The sequence below is a fragment of the Pholcus phalangioides genome, unplaced genomic scaffold (genome assembly GCF_987345545.1).
Source record: "Pholcus phalangioides strain wild (caught in Gottingen) unplaced genomic scaffold, Ppha-v1.0 ptg000017l_1, whole genome shotgun sequence".
NCBI classification, from domain to species: Eukaryota; Metazoa; Arthropoda; class Arachnida; order Araneae; family Pholcidae; genus Pholcus; species Pholcus phalangioides.
The window spans coordinates 52,643,384-52,660,389 of NW_028301610.1; the positions used below are offsets into that span (position 1 = coordinate 52,643,384).

At 38.8% G+C, this 17,006-nt stretch overlaps 1 protein-coding gene across 1 annotated transcript in view; it reads right to left on the reverse strand.

Annotated features, from left to right (window-relative positions):
• LOC149074106 (uncharacterized) overlaps positions 1-16,759 on the reverse strand; it is a 48,007-nt gene extending 31,248 nt beyond the window's left edge. Inside the window, exons 1-2 of the mRNA XM_089247325.1 lie at positions 16,326-16,759; positions 15,072-15,291 (exon numbers count right to left, since the gene is read on the reverse strand). Coding sequence (XP_089103451.1) covers positions 15,072-15,194 — 123 coding nt within the window. The 5' untranslated portion in view covers positions 15,195-15,291; positions 16,326-16,759. The remainder of the gene's footprint in view (positions 1-15,071; positions 15,292-16,325) is intronic.
• Positions 16,760-17,006: the final 247 nt, after the last annotated feature.

The following is a 17,006-nucleotide window of genomic DNA, read 5'->3' on the forward strand; positions in this document are numbered from 1 at the left end:
TAGTAGTAGTAGTAGTCACTATTAAAGGACGACTCCGCTATCCATACAAAGGCTTTTTTTAAACAACTGGCTGTTGCGAAGATGAATTTTTAGAAAGCGAAAATTCAAGTGCCTTTGAGGGGAATCGAACCTATGTCCTTCCACTTTACGGTTGGGTGAACGCTCTAGACTACAAAAACAATGAATCTCTCAATCTTTCCTTGGAGCTTGTGTACACTGAAAAGGACCGCATGCACACGAGCTCCAAGGAAAGATTGAGAAATTGGTTGCCTTTTACTACAGTGGTCTAGGGCAGAAATCGGCAAACCACGGCTCTTTGGCCCCTTGAGTGTGGCTCTTATCACGTACGGGTGCACAAAAGTTCCTGATTTTTACAAAATCATGTTCAGACACGCATTTTGGCCATTTTGTTCTTGCTCCCTCCCAAGTGAATAATCTTTTTCATGATTTTTTGCAGAAAAAACAGCACTGTTTTTTTGAAACATGATACTGATGTTACATTTCACTTCCGTGACCAATCAAAACTGGATTTCGGGCCGAAACTGGGAAGTTGTTGAAAATAAGGCTTTTTCCTAAGGTACTCAGGGTATATAGACTCAAAAGACGAGTCTCCTCTCAGAACATAGGGGGGACATGCAATGTTTCCAAAGGGTACAGGTGCTAACGCTCTGAACGAAAAAAACTAAATGGCTGTTCAAACGTTTGAAAAGACACGCTAAAAACAACTAGCGAAAGGTAATCTGGAATAATCCAAGACAACGACGCTACTGCACAAAGGGAAATAACGCCGTTATCCGTTTGAATCGCCCGCGCTTTAAACACTATCTATAATGGATGGGTAATGGAAGCTTCTAGAAAGAACAACAACAACCCGGCAAAATAAGTGAGAGTGCCGCTCGGCAGAACTGAGAGCGTTGGCGACTTATAGCGGCCTTGGCGATCTGGATTATATTGGATTTGGCGGTCTGGATTATACAGCACCTGTACCCTAGAAGTGATCCACCAGGGGCCACACATTTGAAGACCACACCTTGCCACCTCTCTCCATCCGCATCCAACATCAGTCAACACTACTAGGAGCCATCCACCAGGGGCCACACATCTGAAACCGACGCTCCTGGACTACCATCTCTCATGACGACTCTCCTGTGGCCACCTCTCTCCATCTGTATCAAACACCAGTCATCGCTGCTGAAGCAATCCGCCAGGGGCGACCATCCGAAGATGATGCTTCTGCCCCACAAGATGGAGTGCCTTGGGTTTTCATCGACGACGTCCTCCGGCTAACATCTCATCGGACGAGCTTACAGTGAACCCGTCTTCCGCACATTTCCCAGAGGAGGGACAATGAGAAAGATGGGAGCTGTATTTTCCGATGGGAGAAGAAGACTGTTGCATGTATAGTGGCAGTGTTCGGACTGGCCATCTAGATAGATATCAGTGCCTTGTCCGGTTTGTTTGGCTGAAAGCCAATACTGAAGAGCCCAGAACTGGTGCGGGCAGCTTGATATGTGTATAAATTTTATTTTCTCGAAATGCCCCCATATGTTGGCTGATCCTGGTCTCTGAAACCCTCTATTTCATTGACATGTTTAACATTATAACCTTTGTATATGTCTATATATATGAATATAGACTAAGTAAATAGCCTTCCACACATTCAACGAGATGTCATCTTTTGAATTTGTTGAGTTTCTTATGAGGTGTAATTCTATAGAGATGAGGATTCAGTCATTTTGATTTTAATTATCACTAAAAGTTTTTGAAAAGCTTTTCATGTAATATCGAATAGCAGGATGTAGCACTGTGCAGGGCAGCGCCACTCTTCTGCATGATGATGCAAGTCACAACGTATTTGTAAGGCTTGCTGAGCTTGACCAGCTGATCCAGGATGTATTCAACGATGGTATCCATCCATAACTTGACTTTACCGGGCTCGTAGGACCTGCCGTTCATGATTTTGTCGACAGCTTTTTTGATGATCACACGAACGTCGTCATCAACGAAATTCACCTCTTCAGATTTACTCGCCATACATGTGGACAACACTTGAAAACGACTAATGTACCCACTCGAACACTTCTGCTAACCAAATTCTGCTCCGACAACAGGAATGACTTGACTGGACTCGGTGATGTGACTTTTTTCTCTCTTCAGTTGTTTTTCCTGGATTTTTTCCGAGTTGAACTGACCATATTTTTTGAGCAAAATACAGTACATCATTCAGCATGACTAAGGTGACCATATTTCCTCGGGAAAATGCGGGTCATTGCCAATTATTGCCAAAAATGATGCCAAATCCGAACAAAGTTGCCAAATGTTGAAATTACGGAAAAATCCCAATAGCGGGAAATGAAGCATTACTGCTAATTGCAGTGGATTAAAATGAATTCCACGAAAAACAAAACGTTCTTCAAGACAAATGTGGGAGATTAATATTCTCATTTATAGTTGTAATTATCACAATATAATTTATGAGTTGAAAAATAATTTCAATCTTTGATTTCAATAAAGAATAAAAATTCAAGTAGACTTCGTGTAAATAACGGGAAAAACCGGGACACTTGCCAAAAAGTCGGGACGGCCAAAAATACAGAACATACGGGACGTGGTCACCCTAAGCATGACAGACACGGAAATGAATATAAATTCATCATGTCATATTTGAATTCAAAAAAGGAAAATAAATTCAGGAAGGTTCTTCGGAAATACCACCCACGACGAAATTGGAAGCATGAACGGATCCTGTGGTCAGAGCATGCATCTCTGATGTGAAGATTAAAATATCTGCAGGCTGAACTGACCATATTTTCTCGAGAAAAATACGAGAAATTGGGCTTCACAATACGGGATATCGATGAAAATCATGCTAAAAGTAAGCCAAGTTGCCAAAACTCATGATAAAATCACAGAAAAGTCGCCAATCACGGGAAATGAAGCTCCACTTCAAATTTAGTGAATTAAAATAAAACATGACAAATATACGTGAGGAATATTTGTAGTCGTAATTATCGTTAATTTCTGAGTTGAAAAGATCATTTTAGTCTTCAAATAGACGATTAAAATTAAGAATAAAAACTGAAGTTGGCTTCATTGAAAATAGGTGAAAAACCAGGAAATTTTTGCAAAAGAGTCGAGACTCCAGCAGTGGATTGAAAATAGAAAAATAGGTGAAAATTCTTCATTGAAAATAGGTGTTCCCGTCAATTTAAAATGCTTTCTGAAGGCAAGTAGGTCAAATTTCTGTGTAAGGTAATCTTGTGCCCTTACTACCCCCTCCCCCAATTTTGATCCTTTGTTCACCTCTTTATGTATTGCAGCAGCAAAAAAGAAGTTCTAAAAAAAACCATTTTTCTTTGCTTAGCGACGAGTTTTCATTCACACTAAGTGATAATAAGTAAGACTAAATTTTTAAAATAATTTATATTGTAATACTTTTTTATTGCAGTTTATTTGTCTAGCTGCTACATTTTGGAAATTTTTAATTCGCTAAAATGAGTGATTTTCCTCATGAATCATCAGGACGTTTTTGCGACCATATCCTTCATGATTCATGAAGGATATGGTCGCAAAAATTTCCTTTTTATCGTAGATAACGAGAAATCGCTGACTGAAGGATAGAATCCTAGGGAGAAGTAAAGATGGTCCTGCCCCGGTTTCGAAGTTTTAGTACTACTTTACGATCAAGGACGTAATATTGCGTCCAAACGCCAATAAGGATTTTTGGATCAGGTGATATCTCCCTCTTTCTTAGAGGGACATAACCGTATCCAAGGTAACTAATATAGCGACTTCCTGCATGATTCATGAAAGAAAATCTAGATTAAAGAAACGTAGAAATGGATCTTTGTTTTTTTTATTTATAAGGGCGCTAGATATTTCGAAAATTGTTTTGTGGCTGAAGTAATCGATATGCATGTTTTCACTTCAAAAAATTCCTTATTAAAGCTGCGGAATTCAAAATTATTCTGCTCATAATTTTAAAACATCTAAATATTGGTTAAAAAACAATGCGGAAACATTAATTTTCATTTCCATGCTTGAGAAGATATAAATAAAAAGTTAATATCAATGTTATTGCGTGGATATCCAACTCAAAAGTACGTCCGGCTAACACCTCAGTTTTCACCAGAGAGCATTATGCCTACAATGATACAAATCTTCAATCGTTACACTCAGGGCCGCAACTAGGGAGGGAGCAGGCGGGTCTCCTGTCCCGGGAACTAGACCAGAGGGGGCGCAAATTTTAATCTCGAACCTCTCCTTCAACATTACACGGGGGCGCCGAAATGTGCACTTGTCCCGGGTAACCAAACATCTAGTTGCGGCCCTGCTTACACTTCACCCATAGTTCGAAGAATAGATGGCAGCACTCTATAACAAGCATTACACAAGGGCGTAGCGTGGGAGGGGGGGGACTTGGGGATCTGGTCCCCCCGAAATGTGAGAAAATGACCAGAAAAAGATGGCCAAATCTATTATTCTGTCACTTTGGTCCCCCCCCCCGAACGAAATTTCTGGCTACGCCCCTGGAATTACACATAAACTTCACATTAGATTCACACAACGTACACACATATCATTATCCACCAATTCATTAGAAGTTCCACAGAGGAATATGGACGAGATGCATGTAATCCTTATCCTTTTTTACCATTCAGTTCCAATATTGTATTGTTACGAACAATGAGCTTTATCGTGAAGCATCAGTGAAGCTTTTGAAATGTAATTGATGGGGCTTCTACGCTCGTCTTTCTCGTTCTCGCCCTTGATGAGAATTGTCAATCATCCCTCCCTGCCCTTTCACAATAACCTTTTTATATACCCATACCCCCTCCCCATTTCGGCCGTTTGTTTGTAAAGCCGTGAGCGACCTTTACGGCCGCTAAAGAATTAAACCAGTCAATATTAACCAAAATATTGAATTTTTGTATATTATTGTGATAGTTGCATATTTCATAACTGACGTTATAGGCAAAAATTGATTTTTCTACGGAATTTAGTACACTAATATTAGTCAAAGGCACCCATTTGTTAAGTAGATACAGAAAAAGCTTTAATTTGTAATAGTGCTACTGTGGAACCGTTGATTCTAGAAGCACCCTTCCAATTAAAAAAAAGTTATCCAAATAACGCGTAGACCTCGTTATTCATATCGCAAGGGTTGTATAGTTATTAAAATAAAAAAATTTCTATTTGGTCAATCTGTCCCAAAAATCCCAATCAAAGAAAGTTGTTCCACTCTCTTCAGAGGCCAAAAAACCCCTTAAAAGTGGGGAAGAACAGCATAATGAGATTTTCCTTTAGTTTATGCTGTTCTATTCCAACTTTTCTCCGATTTTTGAATTTAAATGTCTCAGCGAAAGACTTAGAAACGACAGGGGAAACAATTTTTTCTAATTGGGATTTTTAGTACAGGGTAAGCAAATAAGAAGTTTTGTTTCATAACAATACAACCGCTTCCAATATAAATGATGTAAATGAAATCTACACATTTGGATAACTTATATTTGAAAGTATATCTCTAGAATCAACGGTTCCCATTAATTTGCGGCCAAGGGACTTAAAGCATCACCCTGTAAGAAACGTAAATGCGCTAGGACAACTTAGGCGGTATGAGAAGCTTGGGTCAAGTACGGATGTCGATTAAATCTTTGTTTTACACTAGGCTAATGAAAAGATCCGTTTCTTGTTAGCCCCGTTTTTTTACGATGCTGACGTATCTAAACATAAGATCCCCATTACAGCATTTTATAATACGAAAAGTTTAATTTCAGTTTACTCTCCCTCTATACACGATTGAAGTTTTCACGAAAATGATCCGACACTGCAGATCCTTTTTTCGTTTTCTTGGCCACCCCGACTTTTTTTGCAAATATGGCAAGGTTTTTCCAACATATCTTTATTTTGGAGACTTGAATATTATTTAATTCATTCTTTGTCTTCCTGGAAATACAGCTCCCGTGGAAAGTATTTTTACATATTTGTGGTCAAAGGAAAAGACTAGATTCCGTGTGTATACAATTTAGGCTCTACTTATTGTCAAGCTAAACCATAGTTTCCCAAATTTTTCGTTCCATCGCCCCCTTCTTAAGAAATTTTTTTCTCTCATCGCCCCCCCAACTCAACCGAACCCATAGGATCCTATGTTAAATCCGTAACTTCTATCGCCCCCCTGAACCATTCCATCGCCCACAAGGGGGCGATATTGCTCACTTTGGGGAAACACTGAGCTAAACTGACATGGAATTCGGGAAGTTTTACGATAAGGTGTTGAAAGATACCTTAGATCAACCATAGATACATTTTATAGTTATTATATATTTTATCATATATATATATATATATATTATAATTTTTGGATTGCATTTTTAATTGGGTTGTATTTTAGTAATACATGACATCCATACTTGTTATGGGCATCTTTTCTCAGCCACTTCGTTGGCCATTTTACCTGTTGTGGCCTTGCATTTGTATAAATGTAGGTGTTCAATTATTCAGGGCCTTCTCTTGGGCTCTTTGGTCCATCTATAAATGGTACTTTTTTTCGAAACTGTGGCAAAACTTGTTAAAAACAAGGACAAACACTGGCAAAATTTTTTTCATCGAAAAAACGTTTTAATCAATGCACATATTACATAACTGAGAAATGAAATCATTATGACAGCCATTGCCAAAAGGATCGTGCACGAGTAGAAATTTTGTCTCGAGCCACCCCGACTACCTTATTTGCATTCAGAAAAATTAATGCACAGTAACTTGGCAAAAAAAAAAAACGAGCTAAACCTATTTTTGCAGCAAGGATATACAGTAGAAGTACGTTAGAACGACAGCTCAGTCACGGGAAAAATTGTTATAACGGACTTCTCATTATAAGTGGATGTTTTTCGTAACATTAGCTCTTTGACAACCACTTGCAAATCACTAGTTATATCCATATTGTCATTATAAGCCATAATCGTTATAAAGGACTTTTACTGCACTACAACCTGTTATCTTGGCAATGTTTCCGCCAAGACGATTTTTACCGTGGTTTTTCCACCTATGGTAAAAAATTCGCAACCCAATTTCAAAAGCAACGAAATTAATCTTCATTTGTAATTTTTGTCAAGATTACGAGTTCTAGAAAGCTTCATCGAAAAACCGGGAGAAAAAAGTTGGGAATCACGAAGAAATACCAGTTATACGGTCACCCAAGTATGTATACCACTTGGTCATGTATAAATACACTTATTGTGTCATTGGTTTCACTATTTTCGATAAACAAGCAGTCCCATGGGCAGTATCATATTTACGGAAAGACTTAGCGGGCTATAGCCAAAAGCGGAAAGTTTGGATAGGTGGAAATTTTGAGGATATTGAGGTGCCAAGAAAATTATAATGGGAGAAGGGCAGCAAAATTATCCAAGACCACCATAAATCCGCCTCTGCCCAGACAACGAGTGACCGAACGAGTCACTTAGAAAGTTTACAATAATTGCCAATTTTACTTACCTTTGGCAATGATTGGTGGTTTTTCGACGATATTAGGAATTTATTTATCAGTAAACTCACATAAAATTTTTGCCAATGATTGGTATAATTTGTTGTATTTTTCTCGAGGAATATATTTAATGTCAGCCTAATTGTGAAAGCATATTTTTACGGTTTTACGGCATATTTTTAGATTTTATAGGGCATAAATGAATCTTATGGAGCATATTATGTCGGTTTTTAGGTCATAAAAATCCTAGCCCAATAATAACCCTTTCAAGGGGGTCCTCGGCTCGAGAATGCACACTATGACCCTGAATGTGCGAGCACGTGAATGATAAAAAGAGTAACCTAGAGCGTGAGAAAGCATGTGAATGACCAAAATAGAAAAAGGGGGAGCATCTGAATGAGCAAAAGACTTTGAAAGGGAGGGACCAGGGCAGTGAGCGATCGAAAGAGAGCGTGCGCAAGTACGTGATTGATAAAAAGAGTGACTTAGAGAGAGTCAGCACAGGAATGACAGAGCAAAGAACTGGTTAGTATGCGGCAAAAGAATGTCTTAGAGTGCAAGAATGTGAAAAACCAAAAGAGTGACCTAGAGTGTGTAGGAGTATGCGAGTGGCCAAGAAAGTACGCACGCATGCGAGTGGCCAAAAGAGTGACTTACACGGCATAGGCGGAGATAGACTTGGAAGTCTGGGGGGGGGGGGCACGGTCATTATTACTGGGGGGCACGATGATGATATCAATTCATGTATACGCATATACATTAGATCTGTCGACTCCACCTTTGACAGTGGGGGGAGGGGCGCGTCCCCACCCCCGTATCTCCGCCCATGAGACACGGACGTATCTGCAGTGGTGGGGGCCAATAAGATTGAAATTCGAAGACCGAGTGGCCAAAAAAGGAAGAACGACAAAATCAAATATGTCTCTGGGTCGCGCATATGCCCATGGGTGGCAAAGCTGATGTTGATTTTGGGTCGCGGCTGTGGAAAAAGGTCACGAACCCCTCCGGACTATTTCATCTTCCCGTAAAAAAAAAAAATTGGATGTTTCAACCATACCAAGGCCCCGGACCCTAGGCGCTGAGGCCATTTGTGCTCCCTCAATAAATTTTGTAAGGGGACCAAGCCCACCCCCAATAATGTCTGAAAAAACAATGTGACGCAACTCCTCTCTCCTGCGTACGAGTCCCGTATATACGGGACGATTAGCAACTATCAGCTTCCTGTCGGCGCCTCTCTGATTCAGTCGCCATCTATATTCTTTCGGGTCAACAGCTGAAGATCGTTGTGCACAAACGTGGTTTCTTCGTACTCGTTAGAGGGCGTTGGCCATCACGATACGAAAATACGTACATTCCATATATAAACCTTGTGGTTCTCCATCCAGTCTGAAACCGTTAAGAGCAGCTTCGTATGTGGTTCGCAGCAGAGCATTTCGCTAGTCTTACCGAACTCCAGTGTAGTAATTCAGGTTAGTGATCTGAATTTTTATAATCTATCGATTCACCTAATCCCGAACAAGCCATAATAGTAAGTCGGGAAAATACTGAAATTTCTACAACTTGTCATTTTCAGTTTCCTTTGAAACAAATCGTGTTTTATTATAAAATAAAAGCATAGCTCAAGTTCTAGAATTACAATATTTGTAAATGAGAAATGCCTTGTGTTAAATTTTTCTTCAAAGGACGTATATAGGTAGGCCTTTCCCCCTCGGGCCAAGTGGTTTTTCCAAGGAAAATTCTCGAAGATTTCGACCATATTTAATTTTTGTGAGGCCCTTTCCTCTTGTTTTCGGGTGGGTCCATACCTTAAGACGGCAACGCATTTAGGCAATGATGTGTGTGGACAGTATTTCTTAACCTTTTTTTCCACCCATGTCCCCCCTTAATATCATATTTTTCGTCGTGGCACCGTCTTATTCACCACCCTACTCAAGGAGAGTCTCTTAACATTTCGAATTGAATTTGAGTAAATTTAATGAATAAAAATTTTATAATGAAACTTGATCTATGGGATGAGGCTAGAAAATTCAACAAATTTTCTTTTTATGGGAGGGGGTGGGTCTATGAACCACCGTCTCAAGATCATGGTACTCGAGCAGTGATGACCTTGGACCTCGTTTTAAAGCTGCAAGTAACAGCTTATATCTTTTTGTACATACTGCCGAACAGCATGGAATCAAATCTCATCCCAAGCTGTCATTTTTTCATGTGGAGGTATTTGTCTAAAGCCCCAGAATTTAAACATATATTCACTGAATGAAACATTTTTGACTCATTGCAGGGTGGGGCTCTCATGTCGAAGTCGGGACCATGCGTTGAGATGGCCCTGGTATCATGAGTAGTTTTGTTGGATTCTGTAAGCATTCACAATTCTTCCCACCATATTTCACTTGAGCCGGGTTTACGATATAAAAGTTTGATAAAAGATCTTTTACGATATTTAAAAACAGCCAATAACGTTATTGAAACATACGTTTATTGGTTCCATTTTTCAAGGTGCATTTCGCATAGGGTGATTATCCTCACGAAACATGCTGAACATCGCCAATTGTCGCCACATTACGGCGAAATTGCCAATTAAGAGGACAAACTTTAAAAATTTTCTAAAATACCACAAATAGCTGTTTTCAATTCTCAAGTTTGAAAAGATTTTCAAAATAAGTCCGTTTGTGTGGATTCAAGAATTCCGAATATTTTTTCTCTGATTAATCGATTCAAATGCATTTTTTCCATTCTCCCACTTAACCTTTTCTTTTCTGTGGAGTGAAGGGAAAAAGACTACTGTGCCAAAACATTTTCACATGTTTGTTTATAGTTACACTTCGTGCTCTGAATGTGTTTATTCCGTAAAATATATAATAAAAAAGGATTTTCGGTGAAATTCACAGACCATGTCCACGTTTTATTTAAAAACTTAACTCACATGATGAATAAAATTTGTTAAATGAATTAACTTATTCACAGCTGCCTGTCAAATAGGAAAAGCAGGTGGGGGTTTTCGACAAAAAAAAAAAATTACATTATGTATATATTATATAGAATAATGTTAGTAAGCATTCTACTCTGTATGGTTTATGTATGTTGAGAAATACTGCCTCACTAAATATTTCAAAACTCAACTCACTTTTGGTAACTCAAGTGTTGTCAATACGTGTTCAGAGAAAATACAAATATACATCACTGCAAATAATGCCAACTCGTCAACTTATAGTTATTGAGTTATGAAAACTACCCGTGTCTGCATTTTTGATGAAAATAAATTCAAGTAAGCTTTGTTTATAAAACGAGAAAAACCGGAATATTTTTCCAAAAAAAAAAACAATATAAACTGGGACTGTTCCGGCAAATACAGGACGTATGGTAACCATAACTCCGCAAGTTTTATAAAAGAATTTCTACAAAACTTTTATAGTGTATATTTTCGGCCTAAAATTCTTTATTTTTTCCATGGCCCCCCACATCCTGCAGCCGTGCCCCACTTTAGTGAATTAATAACGTAAAAAAGGAAAATTACAAGAATCGTATCGGGCCCTATCAGCCCTTCCCTTGTGGGGGCGAGCGCATGATTTCTTCGCATCTGAATTTGTTTCAGAACTTTCTATGGCTTCCCTTCTATTTGATTTTCCCTCATGGCTAATCCCATTGTGTCCCGGGACCGCAAGGGTCATATAGCTCCAGGTTAAGAAACACGGGTGCAAAATATCCGATGTTGGAAAGCTTTCTCGTAAAATGATCTAATATTTCGTCTCAAGCCTTCTCATCCAGCTTTTGCATTATATTATGATGTACTTTTCAAGTAAAATATTAGAAAAAAGTAAAAATACGTAATAATATGCAAGTCAAACCTCGAATTGCAAAACTGATCATTTAAGGGGAATTTAAGCTTATATAAGGAAGCAACTAGAAAAAATATCCGTTTATATAAATGATTAAATGCATAAAACAAACTGATTTCGTAAACAAAATTTTCGAAATCTTATGATATGGTGTTTTCAGTAAAGTACTTGATTACGTTTGTTATGCTGTCATGTAAATTAAAATTTAAATTGCGTGTACTCGTGAAAAGGCGGTGGTCCCCAGGTCGACAGCTAGGGGAGCAGATGTTTCAGGCACCGGACCAAAGGAGGCGCAAATTTCATCCTTTAACCTCTCCTTCAACATTACAAAAAAAACCAAAATGAGTGTTGGCCCTAGCTGTTGATCATTTTTGTCGCACCACGGTCATTTTCTGCACACGAGGGCTAATTAGACCGGGACCTACAATTTATTGCCGATTCCGAACGGCAGGCTTGTTTCTTATATTCATCGAGAGGTTGGTACGCTAACTCCTCGATGGGGACCCGCTGCGGTAGCAATTTTTTGCTGCGGTCAAGTCGCCGTTTTTGTTGTACCCCTGTGCCAGGAAAGTTTTCTGACAAGGACGAACCGGGTATCGAACTCGCGACACCTCTAAACATCCTTTGGTACTTTAGGCGAGTATCTTATCGACCGGGCTACCGCGCCCGTTGGCACTAGCTAACCAAGCATTTAGATGCGGCCTAGTGGCCCCTACACATGAGAAACCGACAGTCTTCTATTCCTGGGACCATGGCCGATCTAAGACGTATGGGGCTGTGTAACTGCACGTAATGAAATTTTAGAATGACCGTTACTAGAAAAGATTCAAAGACGGAGAGTTGTGAAATTTAAAAAAACTAACATCTTCAAATTTTTTTTTTGGGGGGGGGGGGGCTGGCGGCTGTGGCTTATGGTCATAGCTTCACACTCACACAAACCAGTGCTAGAACAGCTTTGTATGGGTCACAGGGAATTGGACATCATGTTTTTATAGTTTTTTATTTATAAATTTACTGAAAAACAATATAGGGATTCACTAAAGGTTCTGGCCCGAGGACCCGTAAAGAATACTAGCCTAAGTACCTTACTTCAGGGTGGGGGACCACTGCCACCTTGACTACACATCTTGAGTCACGGTGGTAATGGTGGGACCTAGGGACGGCTCAAGCTTACCTGATGGCCGGTGGCAAAGCCTCATGTACATTCCACCAGGGCTTCGGCCTAATTCGTGATAAACCTGATCTTTTCAGCACAAAGCCCCACACACACGAACTATTGTTTACTAAACAAAATGGCTGACTATACGTCCCACTTTTTAGGAAATTGTTCCACGTTTAGATTCAGGATTATTTCACCGTTCTTAATTACGCCAGATAATTTGATCCACATTACGCTCTTATTGATTAGCCATCATTACCATGGGCCCCCAAAACCTGCAGCAGAACTTCTATACCAGGTAATTTTGCGATCCTTTATAACCTTTTGAGATTCTAGTGCCACCAATGAGTGGGTTTGCTTTTTCTCACTGTAGAATATTTTCTTTTGACCTCAGGGAGTTAAGATCTGACTTAAGGAGTGTGTAAGTTGAGAGTTAGAAATATGGGGAATATGAACTTTGGGGTTTTCATCAAAGGGCAGCACTTAAAATTGCACTTTCGGCCCCCCCCCCCCCCGTTTAAGATAGTTTCTAGGATAAACTGCCTTCGGGAAAAGTTTGATTTATTACATAAAATTTAGCAATAAAATTCTAAAAAAATATGCTAAAATGGATGCATCCTGAATCATCTTAGCTGAAAAAAATTTGAAAGCAGTGAATTATTTCTTCACAAATAAAAAATAATGCATTGAAAATTTGAGAAAAAAAAATCGATAAAATAAACATTTGTACATTTAAGTTTTTAATGCATTTTTTGAGTATCAAAAATGCAAAAGCATTTTAAAAATTTCAAAAAAATGAATGATCGAGTCTGAAAGGGCTATAGAGAATTTATAGCATGAAAAAGCAAATTACCAGAATCGTCCAGGGCTGAAGCCCTGTCACCCCTGCCCGTGTATGATTATTACTTACTTTTCTGTAAACATTGGCGTACGAAGTTCGAACCTGTGGGAGCTTTCGCCTTAAGCTTTATGTAGGAAATTTTGATTTCTGAACGAGTTCTGGGATGCTCAGACAGCACCTCCTAGAGATAGAAGGCCTCTGCACTGTTTGCCATAAACGTCATTTAGACTACCTAGCAAGTTTGCCACATTTTGAACCGCAGCATCCTATTTCGTTTCTTCTTATTTTGGCGTAGAATATACCTGATTATCTCACAAATACTGCGTAGTGATTGGATGTGGGGCATAAAAATCGCCAATTCTGAGCCCGATCATTTCTTTTCCTCACAACGATGATACTGGCACGAGCAGGGAATTTTTTCCTTGAATATTCTGAGGGAAAATGGACTACTTAATGACGTGTCACAAGCACACTGCGAAGGCCTTCTATCTCTAGGAGGTGCTGGCTCAGACCAGTACCGCAAATGCCTGTCACCCACAGCATCCCCGGCCATTGCCCGTAAAATAGTAGTAGTATAACTAGGCGAGTTTTATGAAATTTATTCAGATTAATTTTTGGTGCTTCAGAGCCACACTTTCTTGTGTGAAGCTGAGTTCTTCCTTTGACTTTATTTAACCGTTCCAGAAAAATAACGGTGGGGCACCAAAATGCATACTTGCTGCACTTATGACAGAGTACATTCTTGTTTCTGATATTACGGTCCCTGTCTGTTCCCTCAAGTTTTCTAAACATCTTCGTCGTCAAGTTATGGCTCAAACTGATGTGAATTTTCACTACTGGAAATACGTAAAAAAAATTGCGTCTGATTAAAGCCTGAATTGCCACCCCTACAACCTGCCGCCCGAGTATAGCACACCACTCCCATCCTGAAATTCTAATTTTGGAACAGTGGTTTCAGTATGGTCTTATTTCTTAATCTCCCTCCTGCGTACAGGCTTGAGTCTCATATATACAACTGACAACTTTTAGCAGCAGCCCCCCCCCCCCCTATCCCGTTGGCGCCTCTGACTCCCACTAAGAATTATGGTTGTAGTCTATTATTGCTTTTCATTATATATGCTGGCTTGACCAACACCTCCTAGAGATAGGCCTCCGCTGTCTGCTTGTGACACGTCAGTAAGTAGTCCATTTTCCCTCAGAATATTCAGGGAAAAAATTCCCTGCTCGTGCCAGTATCATCGTTGTGAGGAAAAGAAATGATCGGGCTCAGAATTGGCGACTTTTATGCTCCACATCCAATCACTATGCGGTATTTGTGAGCCAATAAGAAGGATTCTACGCCAAAATAAACGAAATAGGATGCTGTGCTTCAAAATGTGGCAAACTTGCTAGGTTGTCGGAATGACGTTTATGGCAAACAGTGCAGAGGCCCTCTATCTCTAGGTAGTGCTGGCTTGACGCGGTAATTGTTATTGATATCAACTGCAATAATATTAACTGCCAATGTGCGACCTCATACTTTGATCTTGAATACTTTTTCAAAAACGAGTGACAGCTGGGTATATTACAGTATGGAGGCTGCAAGCTTTGACGAATTAAAAAAGCATTGGTACGCAGAAACACGTAGATCTGACAATTTAACTCCCTATCTCGCCAAATTGGTGAAAAAATGGTTACCATGCATAAACACGGCGCGAAATTTTTTGAGCACCAGCTAAAACGGAAGAAAAAGATTTTTTTTTCTCCACTTACCTCGTTCATTTTTCCCCGTCTTTTGCTGGCGGGTGATGAGAGGGAGAAAGGTTTTAAATTGTAGCCACCGGATATAAATCTAGACCGACTCATCATCTCCGTTAATGCGTAGTGTGACGTCATTGTTATCGCAAGAGCCAATAGCTGTCCCTTATGCCGTTTTTTTTTCAGTTAGACGTTTCTTTGAACATAAAACTGGTTTTTCCACCCTCGATGAGTGCTACAATTGGAAATAAAATAAACGATATACATTCTCTTGACACCTGTGCCAAAAATGACTTGAAAAAAAAAAATGATTGATTTGTGTTTATTTTTCATGTCCTTTATAAAGAATTTTTATATTAAATTATTTAATTTGGATCGATATCTTTACTTGGACCAGTTTTAACTTGAAAAAAAGCATTTAAAACCGTTAGAAATGACGTACGGATAAAAATAAAATTTTGCAAGGTCGCAAGAAAAATCTTAGAGCAGATTGTCTCGCAATCGACCAACTTCATCAAGACAGATTTCAGTGACCACAAATTTAGTTTCACTTGCACTTATTGGAGAACCTGCCCATTTCTGGAAAAACGTATATCTATTATCAATTTCAATATAAAAGATATGATGAAGCCAAGTTTCAGTCAATCAGATCATAATTACGAGCCGAAATAGACTTTTTGATTGTGGATAACTTTGTTCCGAGATCCTTCACGTTTTGATTGTAAACTGAAATTTTTAAAAGTGTTTTGAGCCAGATAGTCAATCGATGTTAGCATTACTTAAACTACAAACTAGAACCATCAATCTCAAACTGATATTTCTGTGGAACCATGAGGCCATATATTTTCATCAAGTAATATATTTAAATCGTCTATGTTAACTTCAATGTAAAACGAGGCATGTGATTAATATTTGGGTTTTAATTTTAGACCAAGTAAAATATTTCGATTTCAAAGTGGCCATAAACTGCGAGATATCATCATTGGAGATTTTTAAATTCAAGCGAGATACAGTACCAATATAGCAGATTTTTAAGGGTGTTGAAGCAGTCTGCATGACCGAAACTTTGTTACCATTTATTATTAGTGCTCGGTATGCGAACCCATTTCCCCTTGGTACTGAATCCATAATACGTGACGAATGCGTTTGAAATTTGTCATTCAAGCCACGAGTATGAACTGAAGTACTCGATAAATTAGAACTAATATATACTAACTCTGAGAATTCTCATAGAAAAAATTCAGACAACATCAGAGAACAAATTCTTACCTTCATTTGATTGACAATTGCGATTACCACAACAATAATGGAATTATCCGAGATAATTTTTTGATAGGTAAAAATATTGGCTAAACTTGTCATATTGATTGCACCAACGAATATCACGTTTTCAGAGGCACGATTGCAATAACCAGACAAGTGGATTTTACCCTCGCCGACAACAAAGAAACACACCTCCATCAAATTTGAGTTTTCGATTGACTTGCACGACATGGCCATATTCAAGAGTACAGATTAGAAATTCCAATCCACCTTGTTCCAATATAGTGACACTTCTCCACTAACAGGTTAAGTAACTCGAGAGCAACCGTAGTAACACAAAAAGGTTCATTACGCTCTTGTTTAGATATAGTTATTTTATCAGTTCTATCCATTTCACTGCTCAAAACATATCCCGATGCAGTAAATACGAGCATTTCAAAGCGACGACGACCTGAAGAAAAAAATTCAACGTGTAAAAGAGAAAACGAGACACAGGAGCAAAAAACCGTAAAAAAAAAAACTAGGGCTGGAAATCGATTAAAATGAGTAACTGGTTAATCAAAAAAATTTAATCGATTAATCAAATTTTAATCGAAAATTTTCAAATGATAACCATTTGTAATAAATACGTAATATTTAAATATATGATATCAATTGATACTATAAAAATATTTTTATTCATTTCAT